The following is a 13,658-nucleotide window of genomic DNA, read 5'->3' on the forward strand; positions in this document are numbered from 1 at the left end:
TATAACCACATTAAATTAAAAATTGTCTGTATGATTTACACAAACACGTGGATAATCATAGCATTATTGAAACACAAAAACCTTTCAGCTTACAGAAGAGAAACACTATGAAGGTAGACTGACTTAGCAGCTGGCACTGGCAGTCCATTCATTGTGTGTGTTTGTGTGTGTGTGTGTGTGTGTGTGTGTGTGTGTGTGTGTGGTCATTCAGGAGCTTCGCGAGGACAACTTGACTCTGATGGAGACAAAGGTGCTGTTGGAAGAGCAGCTGTCAGCTTCCAGGGGACGCTGTGATAAACTGCACACGTTGGAGAAAGACAACCTTTTACTACGAGCCAAAATACATGACCTGGAAATGGTAATACAGGCTATAATCAACAGTGTAAACATGGCTTTTTCCATGTAAAACTCTAAAGGACAAAACAACCATATGAAGTATGAGTCAAAGGTTTTATTTAATTTTTATTTATTTCCTTTTTTTTCTTACATGTCAGCGCAAAATATTGGCACCTTTAGTTCATTTGCTGCTAATCTGTATGTGCGTGTGTGTTTCTGGCGGGGTTGTGCTGTGCAGGAGAGGGACAATGAACGTCGAAGGCTGGAGGAGCTAGTGGAGGAGAACATGCTGCTGGAGATCGGACAGAAACAAAGCATGAATGAGTCGGCTCATCTAGGCTGGGAGCTGGAACAGCTGACCAAGAACCATGACAACACTAACACAGAGAGTAAGACACACACTTTTCCCATGACATCCTGTTATATCCCGTGTTTCATTTTTGAGTCCACAAATGTTATTCTTTATATTTTGTCCAAACCACATCTAAATTTTCTCTGCTGCAGCTCATAAGTCGTTGGTCCATGAGTTGAATGAGTGTGTTTCCAGCCGAGTGTTGAAGCTGGAGAAGGAGAACCGGGAGCTTCAGACCTCTATAGAGAGATTGAAAGAGGAGAACCACCTCCTGCAGGAGCAACAGCTCCACACCCAGGAGCTGGACAGGGAGAACCAAAGTCTCAGCAAGAAGGTAGGAGGCACATTGTTACAGAGAAGAATGTATTTAAATGTTTGTATTACTTGTTATATTGTTACTAATAACTAGAATATCTTTGTTTGTTTGTGTGTTAGCTGGAGCGTCTCCAGGGTTTATTAGATCAGGAGAGACTGACCAATCAGGACATGGAGTCTCTGGGAGAAGAAATATTGAAGGAAAAACAGAGTCTGGAGAGAGAAATGCACACTCTGAGGGCAGAGAAAGACAGACAGGTAGGTAACTCACATATGCGCACACACAGGTAAGATGTTGTTATTGATGCCCTTGTTGACACCCTGTTCAACTGGTCCTGTCCAATCAGATCTCAGAGTTGGAGAGTGAGAAGCAGCACCTGTCCGATGCGGTGGCGTCCCTTCAGGATCGTGCTCAGTCTCACAACGAGGCGAGGGTCCGCGAGGTGGAAGCCGAAAACTGCCTGCTCCACCAGAGCATCACTGACACCAGCTCTCGATTGGCCAGCTTAGAAACTCAACTCAAACTAGCCAGTGAGGATGCAGATAGGCTGAGGGAGAGGGCGGGAAGATGTGAAGAGGTGGAGAGAGAGGTGGCAAGACTGGAGAGAAGCAGGGATGCTCTGAACAGAGAGGTCATACAAACTACATGCTATTTAATGGACAGTTTCAGCATGACATATTCTTTATTAAAACCTCACTGAAATAATTTCAATCTGTATTATCCTCCAGGTGGCCTCCTTGCGTGCTTGCAGCGAGCGGTCAGAAACTCTAGAGAAGCAGGTCTCCTCTCTGGAGCAGGAGATCCACAGGCTAAAGCGGGAGGCAGAGGAGGCCCAGCGGGAGCTGCAGAGACTGGGGAGGCACGAGGCTGAGAGTAGCCTGCTTTCCAAGGAAAACCTGGACCTGCGCTGCTCCCTGGAAAACCTGCGTTCTTCATGCACCCGTCTGGCCACCTTACAGGAGGAGCATAAAGAGGCACAGAGAGAGACACAGGAGCTGCAGAGGAGGATGGAGGAGGCCAGAGAGGAGGCACAAGCAGAGAGGAAGAGGGTAGAGAGGGTAGAGCTGAATGTGGCAGCTCTGAACCAGGACAAGCATCACTTAGAGGAGGAAATACAAAGGAGCAAAGAGGAGAGGGAAGAGCTAGAAAGAGAAAAGCAGGAGGCGCAGGCCAGAGAAGAAGAACTGAGACGGGAAGTCGAAGAACTGAGAGAGGAACAGAGGAGGAAGGAGGAAATTGACAAGGAGAGGAAGAAGCTCCAGTTGGACCTGGAGCAGTCAGAGAAGGGCAGGAAGCATTTGGAGAAGGAGAGCTGGAGGATCAGAACACTGCTGGAGGGTAAAGAGACAGAGCTGGAGGAGAAAGCCAGGCGACTGGCTACTGTGGAGAAAGAGAGCACGGCTGTGAATAAGGAAGTGGATAGGCTGAAGGAGGTGGCTGTCAAAGCCAAGGAGTTGGAGAGGGAGAACAAGGAGCTGCAAAAACAGGCGACCATTGACAAGAGGACTCTAGCTACTCTGAGAGAGGTGAGAGGACAAAGCTTCCTCGCTTTATTTCTTACACGAAGTAAAAGATATTCATGCAGTGATCATGCTCATTTTCATGTCTAAAGGAAGACTTAGAAAAACTTTAAGTACTTCACTTTTGAGTTTTTGTCATCAATAAAATGATTTGACAATCACATGAAAGAGCTGAAACAATATTTAGGGACTTCCCCTTGACAACAAAGCTGATCTTGGCTTCACTTTATTGGCTAAATGCCACTGACTCCTTTATATCCAGTTAAGACGAATACCCAGTATTCACATTAACCTACAGTATGCATGGTTCTATCCCTAACATCCCTAGCATTTGTTGGGAATTGTGCGCTTGATTGTGTGTGGCATGTGTCTTTGTGTTTGCAGGAGCTGGTGACAGAGAAGCTGAGCGTTCAGCAGCAGCGTGTTGACTTAGAAAGGCTCAACGAGGAACTGGAGAAGATTGGACTGAACAGAGAAAAACTGCTGCAGCAGGAGCACACACTGGAGGACAGGTACCTTTCACCAGAATGATACTCTGTTCGAGGGTTAGTGATCACGTTTAAATGATTTCACGTGCGGAGATGAATCTCGAATCTTTCCTGTGTATGTCAGCAGGTATAGGCTGCTGGAGTCTCGGCTGGAGGAAACTGTCCAACAGACAATGAAGGTTAAAGAGGAGAAAATTTCCTCTCTAGAAAAGAAAGTAGAAGAGAGCGACACACTCAACGCTACACTACGTGCCGAACTAGCAGCTGTAAGGACACGTATACATAATCTTATCTAAAATCTTCCTATAAAAAACCATTTTCCTGATTTTGTGGGCATTTCTGCTCTGTTGGATATATACAACAGTCACTGTGGGTAAAACATAAACACACAAATGAATAAATAAACCGTTTTACTGTTAAACCAGCTATTTAATGAGAGCATTAAAATGTATTAGTGAATTGCCACTTGAGTGGAATGTTGCAAAAGACATCAACAGTTCACAATATTTATCCAATGAAATGTACTTATTTATTTATTTTCCTTACAAAAGCTACTTTTGCTTAAGGAAGTTTATTTATACCATACTGCACACTGAGTTAACACTTAGTTGTTGTTTTTTTTTTTTTTACTGTTGCAGGCTCGTCAGACATTGTCTGTCTTGCGACAACAACAGAAGGAGGAAGAAAACTACAACTCTCAGCAGTGCTCAGGGAGTGACCAGGTTCAAGGGTCAGCCACTGCTGAACTGCTACGAATCAAAGATCATCTTATTGATGTAGAAAAGAATGTAAGATGTACCTTTTTTTTAAAAAATCCCTGAAAAGTTTAAACTTACAGCTCCTTGTGCATTTTTTGAGTATTTATCCATATTTTATGTAGCATAAGGAATGCTCTTTGATGTATTTCTACTTCTGTAGTTTATTCATTCATTGTTCACCTTCTAAATTGTTTTAGTGTCGTATTATTATTTTCTCCAGAACGCCTCATTGCAGACAGAGAGCAGTTTGTTGAAGGAGCAGCTCAAACAGCTTGAGAACCAGAACACATCTCTTAACAACCAGATGGTGGCACTGCAGCGACACACCACCACCTTGCAGGAACAGAATTCAGCCTTACATACACAGACAGCAAAACTACAGGTAAGCAGTCAGGTAAAGTTTTTATAAAACTGGGCTACTATATTTCTCCAGACCATGTTTGTTTTTGTTCTTTTTTTTACCCACTTAATTCTAATGGATCTCACTGTGTCGTAGGTCGAGAACTCCACGCTTTCCTCCCAGAGTGCATCTCTCATGGCCCAGAATGCTGTGCTGCAGGGCCAAGTCAGCGCCTTGGAGACGGAGGTTGAGTCATGGCAGCGACAGCGTGAGGAGGCGTGGCGGGGCAGAGAAAACGTGCTCAGCGACCATGAACGGCTGCTGAACGTTCACGAGAGGCAAGCGCACGAGTACGAGCAGCTAATCAGTCAGCACACTACACTGAAAGGCAAGCAGAGGGCGCTAGAGAGTGAACACAGGACGCTGCAGAACAAGTAAGTAAATAATATACAAGCCCTATTAACAGTATTAAAAGATGGCATTTGATAGCCCTTAGCTTGCAGAGTCCTCCAAAATCTGTAAGGCTAAAGCATGACTTGAAAATTATCAATGAGGAAACTTAAATGGGTATTGAGCTCACTAGACTCTTTTTCTTTTGTTCTAAAGGTTACTCTTTATAGACAAGTTACTTAAACCTGCAGGCCACATGAAAGTGTTGATGAAACTCATATAAATCTCTTGTTACTTGGAAAATCTATTTTTCATCTCACTTTGTTTTTAAGGAAGACAATGTGCTGCTATATGTTTAAAATGATAAAAAGGGAAGGAAGCTAAATAATGTTGCAGAAAATGGAAGGTAGTGCTACTTACTTCAAGCAGTATGCTCCTTTGTTTCTTCGCAGTTCAAAACAATGTAGATATAAGCTGGTGTTGAGTAGCTACAGTTCAGTATTTAGGTCATAATTAAATGCGGTTTGTCTAGTAGCTGTACTGTAATCCTAATTACTAGTTGCAGTTTAGTGGACGAAGGACTGAGGCACAGTGACATCAGAGCTTGGCAACAGATTTACTTCTCGTGAAACACACACATTCTTCTCACGTTTTCAGTCAAATTTAGATATGTACTTGCACCGGTACACACATTGTACTTTACTACTACTACTGCCAGTGGCTGTAGGTCACTGTATTATTGATCAGTAACACATTGCCACTATTTAACAACAGTCCAGCCCTCCTTAATTCATTCTGTCTCTTTGCTAATAAGAAAGAGGAAAGAGAAATAAAGGATTCCTTCTAGCACACAGTGAATTTTGCCAACCCATGTGTCAGAATCGAGTCTAATTAGCTAACTGGTTAGATAACTAGCTTTCCCCATTACTTTTTTTATGTTGCAGAAGTAGTTTGGAATGTACAATTGTTAACGATGGAGATCAAGACATATTTGATTGTAGATTACACTTCCTGCACTGTGTGTTAATGTAAGTTGTTGCTAACTCTCACTTAGTTCCACAGTGGAAACAACACTGCTCATTGTTTAACTAGCCAAAAGAATGTAAACCAAGTTTTTCACTTTGTGTTGGTTGTAAGGGTTCAGTTGTAATCACAGATACTGTCAAGGGATAAGAAATAAGCCTTCCGCTCTGTCTGTCTCACCGTCTGCAGGTATTTTATTTTGGCGCAGCAGAAGGAGAAATGGGAGGAGCAGGAGGGGCGTGGTCGGAAAGAGAAGGAGGAATTAAACCAGCAGATCCAGAAGAATCGACTAATACAGCAGGAGAATCTGCAGCTCAAAACAGATGTGGACAGGTACAGTCACTCTGTGTGGGCCAGTCAGGTTCTTCCACACTAAACTCATCCAAAAACATACCAAAGACCTGGAACTGGCAGCAACAACAAGTCCAGCAAAACTCAACAGACTTCTGTTGACAAATGAGCATGTGGCTCTGGGTGCAGGAAAAATGGAGAGGAGTTTAATGTTGTTCATTTGCATTTGTATGGAAATAATACTACTCTTGCACTTCTGTTTAGATGCCAACTACATTTCATTGGCTGTGTACTTGTACTCTGCACAATGACAGTCAAGTTGAATCTAATCTAACACTGCCTGCATTGTAATGACATAAAGCTGGATGAAAATCAGCCAAGTTTTCCCTCTAAGGTGTAAGGTTTGGTTATAAAGGTTATAATGGCCTGATATGGTTAAGGTCAGAGGCAGAACTTTGGAACACAGTTTAGTTACTGATTTTACAACTGCATGAGCTGATCACCTGGCTTTCCAAGTATTGTTGTCCTTTCCCTTATTAGCCTTACTTCTCTCACCTTTAGATTAACAGAGAGCCAAACACAGCAGTCAGAGCAAAGTGAAGGGCTTCAGCACCGCCTAAATGAACTCAAGACCTCATTAAGCTCCGCCCAGCTGGAAGTGAGTCGATGGATGGCAAGATATGACACTCTGATGGAGCAACACCAGGGCCTGGATCTAACTATGACCAAACTGGACAACCACTGTGAGGTAAACAGGGCCTTTTACTTTATCATGAGGTGGTGGGGGAGAAACACATGACATGTATCTCTTTCAGCCGCTGTTACTAGAAATACAACTAAGCACTGTAAAATGGAAGAGGGTAACTTTTAATAGCAGGTAATCAAACCACAGAAGTTCAGGTTTATTGCAGTTCATTACAAGTCCAGCAGGGGGTGATATTGTCTAACGAAGTAGCTCCTATGACGTGCATGTCTTACTTACTCATGTTGGTACTTACAGTGGTTACAAGGTTTTGTTAAAGTCGCCTGCTTATATTTGCAGCAGTGTGATGATGGAGAACACTTAAATAGATCAGGAGCTATGAAGGGCACGTTAAATCAGAATCAGAATCAGCTTTATTTGCCAAGTACGTGTGACCGTACAAGGAATTTGACTCCGGATTTTTCTCTCTCATGTGCACCATACAAAATAAAAAATAATAATAAAAACGGGGAGATCAGGGAGACTTGGCATACAGAGCTCTGTAACGCCTACCAGAGGGAAGCAGATCAAACAGTTTGTGTGCAGGGTGTGAGGGGTCTGCAGTGATGCTTCCTGCTTGTTTTTCGACCCTGGACTGGTATAAGTCCTGAATGGAGGGCAGGTCAGCCCCAATCATTTGTGTAGCGACAGACCACATCTCCCATCAAATCCAATAATATTACAGAAATCCTACTAGCAATGTGTTATTACTTTGTTATTTCTAAAAGTAATGTGTTACTTGAGTAAGTAGTTGGTGAACTAGCCTGGATCACCACCTCTTTAGGTACTTTGCTGACCTGAGTGCTGTGTGTGTTTGTGTGTGTGTGTTTAGCTGTTGAGTCGACTGAAGGGGAACCTGGAAGAGGAGAACCACCACCTCCTAAGTCAGATCAACCTGCTGAGTCAGCAGAACCACGCTCTGCTGGAGAGGAGCATGGAGAGCAAAGAGCTGTATCACCAGGAGCAGAAACTATACATGTAACTGTACACAACCACACACCTCCAGTACACACTGCTGGTGTTGCTACACCATGTGTATTTGTGAAGAATATACCACTAGTGTGTAGTGCATACACCACCATTAACATGTAATTATCCAGAACTGCTTTGACAAGTTTGAACATAAATAGTTTACCCTCAAATGATTGAACTCTTCATGCACAAAATCTGATCTGAACAGAATGATAGAATAACAAATTGCAATAATACCCGTCTGTGTTTCATTCCCTCTGTATGTCTCTTGATTCAGTGATAAGCTGAACGCTCTTCGTCGTCAGAAAGAGAAACTGGAGGAGAAGATCATGGACCAGTACAAGTTCTATGACCCCACACCTAAAAAGTAATGCTTTTTTCCCTGTAACTGCTAAATGTCTTTCACATTTTGGTGTTTGATACATGACAGATAAAAACGTTGTGATATGCTTTCAGGAGGAGTCAGTGGTCTGGAGCCAAAGCTTTAGCCAAACTGATTAAACCTCGAAAGGAGAGCAGCAGGGAGAGAGTGGGCGATCGAGACAAGGAAGGAAGCAAGGAGAGAGAACGAGCGAAGAGCGCTCCGGATATCCCACTACCTGCCCCGCCTCCCCTCCTCCCCCCTGAAACTCCACCCCCACTGCCCCAGAGAACGGCAAGTGACACGCAGGACAGCGGCCATGCCCACAGTAACCATAACAACCACAGCACCAGCCCCAGCCTGGGACCGCAGAGTCCTGCACTCACACCCATCAGCCGAGGTAAGCGCACTCACAGCAGTCAAGTGGAAGTCTTTGGTTTGCACTTCAGCTTATGTTAGAGAGGCAAACTGTATTAAACAATGTTTTTATTATGAAATGCACCTACAGTATGTATGAAACACAACCAGTCTAAAACCCCAAAAGTGATGGAACACAATGACTTCGATCGTGCGCACCTTCCTGTCTGCTCCTATAGAGGGTGCTGGTGAGCCCCACAAAACTCACTGACACCTCTGCTGCTCACATCGATGAACATTTTTAGATTGTGGAGTGCAGTTCTGCTTTGCACTCTCACTGTTAAATATACAGAAAGTATCTGCAATGGTTCTCATTGAAATTCAATTCCAGTATCACCATTTTTGGTAGATATAATACTGCATTTGCAACAAAGTATCAAACATATATTAAAGTATTCGCTAGAGTACGGATAAATATGGGAAAAATCACACAAACAACAGCAAAAAACTATAATTTCAGATGATGTCAGAATGAATACAGTTTCAGTGAGTCAATTTAGGGCCATTTCTAAGCTTTAGTGGATACTTTGCATTTGTTTTTGTTTTAACTCATGTTTATAATACTACTTTTTGTAACAAAGGACACTTAGAGCCCAAGATAAATACACTGATTAGTGACCTTTGTGCCTTTGCTCTAGTGACTCTAGAGAGAAGTAATGAGAAGAAACTTTTAGTGTTATTGAAAAATAATGGCCGACTATGAGCTTTTTGAGAGACTTAAGTTACTACTATTTCCAGACCTTTTGTGTTTATACACAGCCAGAAATATGCGACAGCTAAAAAAAGATAACACTTTCACGGTCCCTTCTATTAGAAATCTTGCAAAAAAAAAAAATCTGGTCTTTTCTTGGCTTGCTGTGATGTCTTGGATGTCACTGGACGTCACTTTTTTAGTTTGGGACAATCAGTCACTGAGGACAGCTAGAGAGGAACGGAATGCTGGCAGGCTTTTAGAATAACTCTACAATAACAATCTGAATCTGATTCCCAGATTGCTGTCGTTTTTTTTCCAATGACAAACAATTACTGTGTCAACACAATAGGTCAGCTGGTTGAAAATTCAGTGTAAACAAAACAACATTTGGCTTAGATGAACAGATAATCCAAAAACTTGTTTTGTGGTGGTTATAGTCTTCCATATATAGTCAATGTTATGTGGAGAAAACAGCCAGTCAGGTGGCTGACAGAAGACAGACAGCCATTCACACTCGCTTTCACGTGTACAGGTGTCGCCAGTCAACCCATCCTGCATGTCTTTGGACTTAAGTAGGAAGCCAGAGCATCCAGAGAAAATCCCCTCAGACACAGGGACAACATGACTCTTATGTCAAAGTTGCCTCTACAACTTCAATATTCTAAACAGAAAAAATCACTCTTTATTGACATACTCAAAATTCGTTCACAATTATCACAGAGACGTTCCACTTTAAGATAAATGGTATTATTTCAATAGTCATCAAACATTTTCTTAAATGCTAGTTATTGATCAGGTCAGGAAATTTGAATGCAGTATAGCTTTGGTGCCTTAGTTTTACACATGCAAACAGCGGTGGATGGTAGAATAGTTACCCTTGGACCACTACAAGCTACTAACACAGGCCACCCCTCTCCACACTGCCTCCTCCCTTGAGAGACAGGATGGACTGCATGCTCTCTTGCTCTCATTCTGGTTTGCTGGTTGGGTGATATGTGTTTCCCACCAAAAAAGAAAAGTGATACAAAGTACTTCGTTTTGTGGCATGTTGAACTGCTGACTCTGACAAATACACCACACCACGGTCTGTGTGGATTGTAGCTGCTTTGGCAGCGGACCAATCCCATGTCGCATTAGATCAAAGATCTCTAGTGGTAATTGGCTGCAAACAAAACCGTACAGACAGTTATTCGTTTGCCAAAAAAATCAGGTAACTTTCAATACTACTTGGTGCTATGTTTTTTCACTTGATTGCACTACTGAAGGGTCACGTGGTGATGGTTGTCGTAGAAGTTATTGGTGATATTTGCTGTTTACTGTTATTATCTTTCACAGCAGTATATAGTAAAACCGCTACACAACCATATGTTTAATCCGACTTGTGACAGAGTTTCAAGTTGTTGCTTTGTCCAAAATGGTTGGGAACCACTGTAGGCTGTACCTACCTGATGCTTACTGTTCATCCTTCTAATGCATGGCCCAAACTGTGTTCATGTCTTTATTTTCATGGGTTATCTTTTTTTGTTCTGTTCTTAAATGGGATTCTACTCTTAGCTGAGCTCACTTCACTCTTAGTTCAACAAGTGGTCAAGTTGTCATACTCAGCTTTTTTCTAAGGAGATAAATTGAAATGTAAACAATAAATCAATTGCTGTACTATACAGCAGCTTGTTTGTTTGCGTGAATAACTCCCCTGCACAGTCATTTCCTGTGCACTGAGCTTTACACCAGTAGTCACACGTTGTTTAATTCAGTGTGAGCTGAGGTCAGCTTTGAGTCTAATGAATGGGTTTTCTTGTTTTATTCTCATGGATTTTCTTGCATGGTATCTATTATTTTTGCATTCAGCCAATCACATACTAAATAACTTCTTAACCGACTGTCATTGTTTCGTCATTTACTTTACATTTCTCCATCTCTCCTTCCTGTCTCTCTCCATTCTCTCCATCTCAGCTCCTCCTGCCCCAAAACGCTTCAATTTCCTCCGCAGTAAAAGCCAAGACAAGCTCCTCTCCCCACCCTCCTCCTCCTCCTCCTCTTCCTCCCGCCCCTCCCTTTCTCTCACCAAAAGGCTGCGGTTCTGGTCTTCAACTGACATCACAGCTGACGGCATCACTAGCCAGCCAATGTCAGCCAGCGGAGTATTCTAAAATCCCCTTCCTTCATCATCTTTTTAATCATACACATCCTCAACCTCATCATCATCATCATCATCATCTTCACTGCCACCTCCATATCACACTGTTGAACGACACTCATCATTGTGACTCAGATTTTTTCACACAAAAATGCACCTGTCACACATGCATGTACTTCATAAACACTAATGCAAGCACAAATTGCACAGTCCTCAAGCAAATATATAAACATACCAAACACACACAAACAGGTGCGTGTTGCAGTCACAAGCCAGCCAGTATTACTAGTAAGTAGTGTGTCTGTGTGTGTGTGTGTATGTGAGAGAGAGTGTGTGCGCACATGCACTTTTCCAAGCTCGTCGGGCTTGCCTGCATATATCTGCATGTCCTTGAAGAACTGTTTATTACTGTTTATTAGGTGATTATTGTCTGTTTAAAAAAATGCTTGTGTGTGCTCTCACCTGCCTTAATGTTTTTAACCTGCCGCGTGTGTCTCTGTGAGGCTGACTTCTGTATTAAGAGCAGATCTCATTTCAGTATGTTCTCTGCTGCGAGTTGCTTAAAGGTGGATCTGAGGGGCTTTCTCATTATTCACTCAGCACTGACGGGTCACCACAGCAACCATACCACTTCAGACTTGTCCCCTAGCTCCTCTTGTTCTGCTTTGTCTAGCTGTCAGCTTGCTTTAAGCCTTGATCTGTGGGTTTGAAACACAGTGTCTAATATCAGTATATTTAAGATAACATCTTAAAACAAGACATGGTGTCACTTTTAGAACAAGAAATGACACTTCCTTCTTTCTACAAATGAAAAGTTTAATTCATAAGTAGTAAAACATGGTGGGGATTTGTCTCTACAGCCTTAGTTTGTCTGGTATGAACAGGTAGCTTATGGTGGCTAATGTTCACTAGTGTTAGCATAGATGCTATAGCTGTTTCTCAGTCAGGTCACCGACTTTAAGACTGTCATTACACTACATTATTGCATGTCCCAGATAAACATTTCAGTGACTTAATCACCAAAGAAAACAAGACATAAACACATTTTTGTTCATTCAGGTCACCCACTGAAGAAGTGGTAAAATAAGGGAATTCCAATGTGCTGTTAACAGTGGAAATTGTGACTTATTCTCACTTTAAAGCGGAGAGAGAATAACTAATTCACAGTAGCTGATACTTACGTCAGATGTTGTTAGAAAGTACCCAAAAGGAGAAGAGTCGCTGTCATCAGTACCTCCAGTAGAATCTTAGTTTATAGATACTGTAAACACTTTAAAGAGTTTCTGGATTGTAAAACTCAGGTGCCTGTTGTTGCCGTTTGCAGCCATCATCATGTGAAATTGCATCATGTAGCTTTTTAATGCCACAAAGAAGTTTACAGTGATTTAGCATTTGGCTTAGAATTTTAGATAAGTCACCATGACAGACCGTGAGGACTACAGAGCCAGCTGCATCCTTTGCAGATTTCATGGACCTCATTCCTTGAATTTGAAATTAGAAATTTCCAGTCATCATGTCTGATTGAAATTATATGCATTCAGTGAAAAAAGCTCATATGACAGTGATTTCTGTGTACACCACAGTACATCTAGTACACCTGGATCACTGACCGGAGCGCTAATGTCTTGCTTGGCCTTCTTGCTGCTCTATGTTACGCACACCACATGTCTCGTGGTCACTCTGTGACATACAGGCCCAGAATGAATCCTTTACAGCGCTCTGATTGGTCTGCAGGTTTGACCGACAGGAACCGGGGTGTTTATCGTAGCAGTACTCCAGGAGGCAGCAGTGAGAGCATCAATGGAGAAGACGGACAAGGTAATTCATGTATTAATAGCTGATGATGGTCACATTCAATGCAGATTTTGTGATTCTAGCAGGAGTCCACAATTATCAATCTGTCACTTAATCAAGGCTCAGTTGGTATTTATTGTTTGTTGTTAAGACTGTATATCTTTCTTGTCTGAAAACCTAAATTGAGACACTGAAGGAAAGGGAAGGGAATTTGATGAGTGACTTAAAATTTGACTTAAAGGAAACATTATATGTATCAAATATGCGGTAATACATAATGATGATCAACACATCAAACAGATGTATTGTGTAAAAAGTAAAAGAGAGTTTACTTTTCAGTTTAATATGAATGAAATATTCTGCAGTAAGACACAGACTGCTACAAGAATTCTAACATGTAATATGAAATCAACAGTATGTGAAATACATACTGGATACTACATTGGAATAAATATCCCATATTGCAATGATGACAACAGAACAGAACAGAAGCAAGCTGTGTCATAACATCAGTAACTCTTCAATAAGTGTAAGCATAAGGTTTCATTTTGCTAGGTTTAATATATATTTTTATATATAGATTTTTTTAATTCGTACGAGTTTTCACAGTTACACATCTCAGAAAGCGATACACACAGTATGTACGAAAAGACACATACTGCTATGTATTTGTACAAAAGTATGTTGAACAATACAACGCTGATTTTGGACACAGCCATTGGATTGC

General features: G+C 41.9%; 1 protein-coding gene across 4 annotated transcripts in view; it reads left to right on the forward strand.

The window, feature by feature from the left end:
- The window catches only part of ccdc88c (coiled-coil domain containing 88C), a 45,060-nt gene that overhangs the window by 22,573 nt on the left and 8,829 nt on the right, over positions 1-13,658 (forward strand). For 2 of the 4 annotated variants that reach the window (XR_006845351.1, XM_046412251.1), the window contains exons 11-27: positions 212-358; positions 575-725; positions 841-1,022; positions 1,124-1,261; positions 1,351-1,635; positions 1,733-2,530; positions 2,909-3,036; positions 3,137-3,278; positions 3,651-3,800; positions 3,991-4,152; positions 4,267-4,544; positions 5,713-5,856; positions 6,376-6,562; positions 7,389-7,534; positions 7,806-7,895; positions 7,985-8,289; positions 12,872-12,955. Coding sequence is in view for 3 of the 4 variants with exons in the window: in XM_046412251.1 (XP_046268207.1) it covers positions 212-358; positions 575-725; positions 841-1,022; positions 1,124-1,261; positions 1,351-1,635; positions 1,733-2,530; positions 2,909-3,036; positions 3,137-3,278; positions 3,651-3,800; positions 3,991-4,152; positions 4,267-4,544; positions 5,713-5,856; positions 6,376-6,562; positions 7,389-7,534; positions 7,806-7,895; positions 7,985-8,289; positions 12,872-12,955 (3,517 nt within the window). In the remaining variant the exon portion in view is untranslated. Of the gene's footprint in view, positions 1-211; positions 359-574; positions 726-840; positions 1,023-1,123; positions 1,262-1,350; positions 1,636-1,732; positions 2,531-2,908; positions 3,037-3,136; positions 3,279-3,650; positions 3,801-3,990; positions 4,153-4,266; positions 4,545-5,712; positions 5,857-6,375; positions 6,563-7,388; positions 7,535-7,805; positions 7,896-7,984; positions 8,290-10,953; positions 11,287-12,871; positions 12,956-13,658 lie in introns of those variants that run through there. The other 2 variants (XM_046412253.1, XM_046412252.1) reach the window with 2 other exon arrangements.

This window comes from Scatophagus argus, chromosome 15 (assembly GCF_020382885.2).
Source record: "Scatophagus argus isolate fScaArg1 chromosome 15, fScaArg1.pri, whole genome shotgun sequence".
In the NCBI taxonomy this organism is placed as follows: Eukaryota; Metazoa; Chordata; class Actinopteri; family Scatophagidae; genus Scatophagus; species Scatophagus argus.